The sequence below is a fragment of the Papaver somniferum genome, chromosome 1, assembly GCF_003573695.1.
Source record: "Papaver somniferum cultivar HN1 chromosome 1, ASM357369v1, whole genome shotgun sequence".
In the NCBI taxonomy this organism is placed as follows: Eukaryota; Viridiplantae; Streptophyta; class Magnoliopsida; order Ranunculales; family Papaveraceae; genus Papaver; species Papaver somniferum.
The window spans coordinates 85,178,853-85,187,165 of NC_039358.1; the positions used below are offsets into that span (position 1 = coordinate 85,178,853).

The window sequence follows — 8,313 nt, forward strand, 5'->3', positions numbered from 1 at the left end:
GTGATTCACCAACAACATTCTTGTAAAATCTACAAATGAGCTTAGAAGAGTAGTGCTCCAAGAATCCAAGTTCCCAAGTCCAAGAGAAATGGAACAAGTGCGACGAAGCAAAACACTCAAAAACAAGAGACATGACAAATACCAATCTTAACTCATCCAAATTCAAAAATTCTCATCTCCATTTTTAAGAGAATTCAAATAGGAAAAGAATGCAAAAAGAATGAGTTTATTCCGAGTTCGGATGAAGAAGTTACGGCCAAAACAAGTTTGCCGAAAAACGACATCTACAGGTATGCATACGGGTTTGCAAACGAATTTTCGTGTCCTGGTGCAGTATGCAAACGGGTATGCGTACTAAAACCCCTGGATTTTGACTTTAAATGATGGTATGCATACCTGTTATGTGTACCATGAAGTCCAAACATCCCGAACTACTATTTTCAGACCTAAACATTTAAGAACCTTAAACACATATCAAGTTAGGTAGAAATGAACGATAAGCAAGGTACATGGATCATTATAAGTACTCTAATCAAATAAAAACACAAATATTGCTCAAGTTTATAGACATACATTTTTAGAAGAATCCAATCGAATTCTACAGCCTTACCAAACATAATATGTGTGACCCAATTCTCGTGCTTCCCTCACAGTATACATAGCAGGGCATTCCTTGGTGAGGATGCACTTACAAGACACTCAAGTTGTGTTGAGGTGAACAATGTCTTACTCACCAAAAGTGACTTTGGATTATCATGAAAGAGATCGCTTTTAGAACCTTTCACATCCAAATCCATCTTTCCAAAAAATTTACTAAGTTCCAACATCATGGATAATGCTTTCTCCATAGTCATGGAATTTTCTGAGAGATCATTCCTTTTCACACTCAAAACATCATTGACTTTCTTTGGTATCCACTTCTGAGTGCGTTTAGTAACAACTGGAACTTTCTTCCTATTACTCTCTTCTAGAATTCTCGGAAGAGAATTTGAATGACTATTCTTTTGCAAGTTAGTCTTTCTCCAATTGGGAGCATCAGATCTTGTATTTGTCTTTAAGAAGTTATCCTTTTGATAACCATTACGATTATGAAAAGTATTCGTATGACGTTCATAGGAAAATCTAGGTTTATCATAAAACTGATTCCTTTGCCTAAAGGTTGGACAGTTACAACCTGTAACATTAAGGGGATTAGTCTTAACATATGATCTTGGTTTCACAACTTCTTGTGATGCCCAAACGACAACATCGTGAAGTTTCTCATTCCTTATACGGAAACGAAATCTCCTTTTCAGGTGACCTTTATTTCCGCAATAGTGGCAAACATAAGGAATGTTCTTACCTCGATCCGTGTGTGCTGACTTTGGAGGTTGATATACTTTGCTCTTTTGAACCTTAACTGCCGGTGAAGGTATTTCACTTTTTCCATCAGTGGAAACCTTTTGTTGAGAAGAATCACTAGCCTTGACAAGTTTTACCTCTTTGTTAATACTTGGAACATCTATTCCCTTATAGCCCAATCCTCGTGTATCACGATGATTTTTACTTGTTCCTACCATAGTGGTTAACTTGCTTGAACTAGTATTGAATTTTCAAGTCATCTTCCAACATCTTGATTTTATCAAGAGCAGCAGCTAAATCAGCCTCAAGACATTTTTCTCGAGCGAGAAAAGCGCTTTCTCTGTCATCAAAACTAAATTGTTGAGAGTTAATCCTTGCTTCAGATTCTGCAAGTTTCTCTTCCAACGAAAATTACTTTTGATAAATATTATCAAATTCAAGTGACTTCATACGTAGGTTTTCCTCAGAATCCTTGAGGATCGATTCGTTAGAACGATTCGAAACATAAACACCTGCGTAACATCTTCTCAATTGCTTGTTTTTTCGACAGAGAGGAGTCAGAAGAGGTGTGACATGAGAAGTTGTCATTTTCTTCTTTTCCAACGAATTCAAAACCTTAACATACTCTGAGACTTCCTCATCAACCTCTCTATCAATATTTGAATACCTTCATCAGAAAGTTCATCCAACTGTTCTTCTAAGAGTGTTTCCCAGTTATCAACAATTTTTACATTAAGAGAATGTTTAGATATTGACATAGATGTCACAGTTCTCTCAGTTGAATCCAAGCTTTGAAAAACATCTGATAATTTCTGACCTGGTACGTTATTAGAGATAGACTCGTCCATAATCAGATCGCTACCAACACAGACTTATAAGGTCTTAAATATGTTTGACTGCTCTGATACCAATTGAAAATGCGGGGGTCTGACAACCACACCCAACAATTCGTTTGGCAATCTGAGAGGACTTACTCCAATATACTTTCTAGAGAATCAACTAGACAGTCAGACTCAATCTAGAGTAAAGTATATCAAAGAGATTAATATCTCTAACTCTTAATTCAATCCGCAATCAGAAAATAGAAATCTGCGAGCCCGATTGAATATAAGAGGAGTTACTTGAACGGTACCAAAGACCAATGTTCAAGTGTCAATCAACGTAAATCAACCACCAAAGGTTGGATGTTTTAATTGATTGATCTTAACGCACAACCTGTGATATTTCAATTATATAAAAAAATATAATACAGAAAACAAATAACACAGACACCAGAATTTTGTTAACGAGGAAACCGCAAATGTAGAAAAACCCCGGGACCTAGTCCAGATTGAACACCACACTGTATTAAACCTCTACAGACACTAGCCTACTACCAATAAACTTCGGACAGTACTGTAGTTGAACCCTAATCAATCTCACATTGATTCAAGGTACAATTTCGCTCCTTACGTCTCTGATCCCAGCAAGATACTACGCACTTGATTCCCTTAGTTGATCTCAACCACAACCAGAGTTGCTACGACCCAAAGTCGAAGACTTGATAAACAAATCTATCTCACAAAGAAAAGTCTATAGGATTAAATAAATATGTCTCCCACAAAAATACCCAAGAGTTTTTGTTTCGTCTTTTAATAAATCAAGGTGAGCAGGAACCAATTGATAAACCGTACTTATGTTCCCGGAGAACAGCCTAGTATTATCAATCACCTCACAATAATCTAAATCGTATGATGGCGAAACCAGATATTGTGGAATCACAAATGATGAGACGAAGATGTTTGTGATTACTTTTTATCTTGCATATCGGAGAAATTAATCTCGAGTCAATTATTTCAATTGTACGCAATACGATAGAATCAGGAAAGATCAGAACACGCAACTACAAGAGAAAGAGTTGGGTCTGGCTTCACAATCCCAATGAAGTCTTTGAAGTAGTTAACCTACAGGGTCTCGATAGAAACCTAAGGTTAAAGGAGAATCGACTCTAGTTATGTAACTAGTAACACACATGAGGTGTGGGGATTAGGTTTCCCAGTTGCTAGTGTTCTCCTTTATATAGTTTTCAAATAAGGGTTTGCAATCCAAGTTACCTTGGTAACAAAGCATTCAATATTCACCGTTAGATTAAGTACTATCTTCTCTAAGATTTGCTCGAGATTGATTCTCCGATAGGCAAGATAAAAAGTAGTCACAAATATTTTTCGTCTCAGCGTTTGTGATTCCACGATATCTTGTTTCGCTACCATACGATTAAGATTATTGTGAGGTGATTGATATTTCTAGGTTGTTCTTCGGGAATATAAGTCTGGTATATCAATTGGTTCCTGTTCACCTTGATTTATCAATTAACGGAACAAAACTCGTAGGTTTATCTATAGGAGACAACTAATTAAGGGAATCAAGTGCGCAGAATCCGACGTGGTTCTAGAGGCGTAAGGAACGCATTGTACCTTGATTAGTGTGAGATCGATTAGGGATCAACTACATTCCAGTCCGAAGTTAACTTGGAGCAAGCTAGTGTCTATAGCGGCTTAATACAGTGTGGTGTTCAAATCTAGACTAGGTCCCGGGATTTTTCTACATTTGCGGTTTCCTCGTTAAAAAAACTTCTGGTGTCTGTGTTATTTTGTCATGTACTTGATTGTACAATGACAAGATTGGGTCAAGACTTAAGGGTAACCTCCTGATTCTCACGAATCAAGCCTTCAGGTTCAATGAAGAACATTGCCTAAAATCATTAAACGATTCAATTTCATTAATATTCAGATTAAGGGATTCATTACAGACTCTTGACTTATATATCTAGGTTTACCATACATAAGATCCAACGACCACTGGCAAGCCAGATGGTTACATCTTAAGCCACCCTTACAAATTGATAAAGACAACCAAAGATAAGCTAAGTACTACTACTATTGCTAATACTATATTTACTGACACTAAATGGGATATGGGCACCTCCTCTCCTAGACAGGTACATGACAATACCTTCCCCTCCAAAACATCCTTGTCTTCATCCCCTCCAAAACATCCTTGTCCTCAAGGATGAAGATTAGAGCCAACTGTTTTTCCTTAGTTGTCTTCTCATGTGCTTGTGATTGGAATGCACCGTCAGTAGCTCTTATCTTGAAATTTGTAAGTCATGGGGTCCATATAAATGTTGCACGAAGCTCTTACTTATTTCCACCTTCGACAGTTGGTATCTGCTCATACTTTTGGCCCATGGACTTGTCGAGCTCCACTTGTTGCTTAAGGTTCCTTCTAATCTCAGAAAGTAAGGCAACTACACAGACTGTTTCAGCAACATTCAGAGTGAAGTGAGTCAGAAAAACAAAAATTGTTGGTTGTAGATGCAAGGTCCTCTCACACTGGTTGGTGAAGTAGTTGTAGTTCCCTTGATTACGTGCTAAAAGACCAGTACCCAAACTGCCCTCGGGAGGCCCTTAAACACTGCATCCCCAAGCACACAGTCAACTGATCTCTTCCCCCATCAGTCTTGACCTTACACAAAATAAGATGACGCAACTGGTTCAACATTTCTCTAGCTTTCAGAATTTGACAAGGAATAAAACCTTTGGATGCAAGCCATTCTGGTTGTTCAGGAACTGCAGTATAGACCCTCACCTCGTATGTGAATTTTATGTCACAAGTGACAGCATAAACTTCAGTGATAAATGGCCATGGTGCAAACACATGTAAAATTCCAACCTTACTGAGAAGTTCCACCAGTACCCAGTTGCATTTAGCAACACAAGTTACTGTGAAATTCCACAAAGGGACCACCCATTGTAATGTAATTGTGTTGTTAGTTGGGTAAATAATGCAAACAGTTTGGTCATTTAAAATTTTTCTAGATATTACCTCTGTCCACTTGAAGGTTGTTATTAAATCTGTCTGTACTACCCCAGGTTCTCTGTCCTTGCAAGTTGTATTATCGCCCTTCTAAACCGGAACAGTTCGTACCACCTCATTAGCAAAATGCTTGAGCTTGAATGACTTCCTCTCTGCATTCACCCACTGATCTACAACCTGAATGGAAAGGATAACCGGGAAGTACTTTGTTCTCACTCTTGTCGCAAAGAATGTTACACTGTTATAACCTGTCATTGGCTTCTTCGTTACAATATGTTCTGTCGAGCCATGACAGCCTCCTGGCAGGTATATAAGAGTCGTCACTTGGCTACAACCTGAAATAAGATACTGAGCAAGGTACAACGTATATAGACAAATCTAGAAAGGATGTTGAACTGCTCCCAGAATCTCCACTCGCATCAGACATCTTCCATTTACCTTAAGTGTAAGCCATATGTAGTGCAAGAAGGAACCAACTGTCCAGAGATGCAAAAGAGTTCTCACATTTGTGGGGACTAAAATAAGAAGCCTCGGAAAATAATTAAATTCCTTGAAAGGAATAATATGAATACCACAAAACATGTGCGTAGGCCATAGATAGTGCAAGGATAAACCCACTCTTAGAATTTTGAAACAACTTCTAGAAGATACGAGTATCATCATAGAAGCATACTCCTGGAACCAAGATAAATGACCCGTTGTTTTGAAGATTTTAGTCACTTGGGTGGACCACTTATTTGCTAACATAAAAACTACTTTAAGAAATCTATGAAAAGAAACTCCACCTTCAGTAAAACTCCACAAAATACTATCAGACATTTTAACAAAGGGTTCCAGTGCCTTCTCAGTAACCAACAGTTGCATAGAAATTATATCTTGGACAACACTATCAACACTAGTTGCACCCATTTCAATACTTCTTGCATCCATATAAGCACACTCGTAATCATTCTTTTCTGTGCAATTATCAAGATTCTGAAATATAATCGCACATGTAGCATCTAACATCGTAGGATGAGAATTCCACAACATGGTTTCACCAATTTTACCTCGATCAAACAACATTCGACAACAAACAGAATTGGCAGAAACAACACATTCAGAATTAATTTGTGTTAGGTCATTTACCTTGTTTGGTATGCAAGCTTCTTTAAGAATTTGGTCAAAACAAACAGCATCCAAGGGCAGCAGCACACGATAAGGAGAAGCGTGAAGTCGTACTTGACAGACCTCATGATAGAAAAACCATTCTCGTGCTTTCCCCATCTCATACTTCTTTAGAACCTGAGTGACCACTGAATTCCAGAACGCAATACCCCAGTGAACTACTCTGCCCAGCCTTTGATAAGCTTGCTTAATTTCACCCACTCTTGTCAACAAGAATATCAAGAATTTCTCTCTTATCGACCTTTTAATAAATGGTTTACTGTGATCACCATTGCTACCAGTGTGAACCAACATCAATAGGTGTGACATTTTCACCAACAGCTTTCTGTCATCACCATAATCACCCTTTTCATCCAGCACAAATGCAATTAAATCCAGAAACAAAAAGTCTAGTGGGTACCAATGTTTTAGAACAAGCTCACTAACAGTTTCTCCATAGTGGTTAGCCATTAACATTGAACAGACCATGAGTATAAACGAACAAGAAGTAAGTAATTCCCAACAGAAAGTATAATCACTAGCATAGTAAGAGTACCCATCAATGGGTTCAAATTCTTTCCACGATCAAAAACTCTACCTATTTGGAGCTGCAAGAGAAAATCAACTGCAACACCACTGAGATTCACAACTTCACTCCCAAACTTAGAATTAAGTGTAGCAAAACAAAAAATACAGATAATAATATCGATTTCCTTTCCACGATCAAACACATTGCGGCTAGAATCGAAAACAAGGGAAAGACGACATACATCAATAAACCATTTGTAATGAACCTTACCCAAATTTGATTCACCAAACAACCAATATGATTGGTAACCATGCCTGTTAACCAGCTCATGAATAGAATAACCCTTGTAGTTGGCCACTAAAATCACACCAGAAGTAGTTGGATCAAAATAGTATCTAGAAGCATCAATAAAAGATGATAACCCTTGAAGAAGCTGAAATTCTTTTCCACGATCAAATACTGTATCCGTAGGTTTGAAAGAATTGTAACGAATTAACCCATGAGGCAGTGTGTGGTTAAAAAAAATTGTGCTCACAACACACAGCACCCATTAACAGCATTTTAACAAACAACTGCCAGGTGGTACTAGAAACACTACCATTAGACAACACACAAGCAATTTGATCTCGAAACCATGAACCTGACCAGTACTCATGTCTGTAAATGAACTCTTGAACAAGTTGTCTATAGTATCCATCCAACAATTTTAAGCACACATCAAATTGAGACCCAAATTCAGAATAACAATCAGTAAAACAAGAATTCTCTAAACTGAGCTCGATCTTTTTTCCTCTATCGAATAATGAACGAGCAAAATCAAAAAGAAGAGTAAAGAAATCCTTACAATTTAATTCACTGTGGATAATGATTAACTCCCTTATGCTTTCAAGGTTCTCATAACTAACCTCCACCATTTGAACATGATTCTCTCTGTCGAAATCAATCACTTCAGTTTTGGAAATAATTTGAGTATCATCATTTTCTTCATAGAATAAAAAAGAAGGAATAATAAACTCATCCAGAGATTCATCTTCCTTTTCTGATTGAATTGACGAGTTTTTGCTGGTAATTTCTCCCTCAATCCTGTTTGCTTCTATAACCCCAATTATCGACTCCAACTTCTTCTCTGCCCTGTGGATGAGCTTTAGAAATTGCATAAGATTCTACTCTCGAGTTGGGGAGTCATCTTCTCGAAAGTGAGTATCATATAACCATCGAAGATTAAGTAGGTCATCTCTTACTATCTTCTCTTCCTTTATTGCAGCATCAAGTTCCGCCATGGCAGAAACACCAAGGACCGGAACTGCTCCGATATCAATTGTCATGTACTTGATTGTACGATGACAAGATTGGATCGAGACTTAAGGGTAACCTCCTGATTCTCACGAATCAAGCTTTCAGGTTCAATGAAGAATACTGCCTAAAATCGTTAAACGATTCAA

The 8,313-nt window shown here is 37.7% G+C and overlaps 1 protein-coding gene across 1 annotated transcript; it reads right to left on the reverse strand.

The window, feature by feature from the left end:
- Positions 1-4,073: 4,073 nt before the first annotated feature.
- Positions 4,074-8,313, reverse strand: LOC113293097. Its single transcript, XM_026541861.1, has 2 exons — positions 6,325-8,313; positions 4,074-5,672 (listed from the first exon to the last, which is right to left on the reverse strand). Exons 1-2 carry the CDS (start codon positions 6,829-6,831, stop codon positions 5,631-5,633), a joined length of 549 nt encoding a protein of 182 aa, XP_026397646.1. The 5' UTR covers positions 6,832-8,313; the 3' UTR covers positions 4,074-5,630.

What these genes read in the sequence shown, in the direction of transcription:
- LOC113293097 (XM_026541861.1), bottom strand. Translation starts at nt 6,831, where the DNA reads ATGGTCTGTTCAATGTTAATGGCTAACCACTATGGAGAAACTGTTAGT. An exon ending in AAGCTTGCATACCAAACAAG is followed by an intron (nt 5,673 to 6,324) that starts GTAAATGACCTA and finishes ATCTCTGGACAG; the next exon opens with TTGGTTCCTTCTTGCACTAC.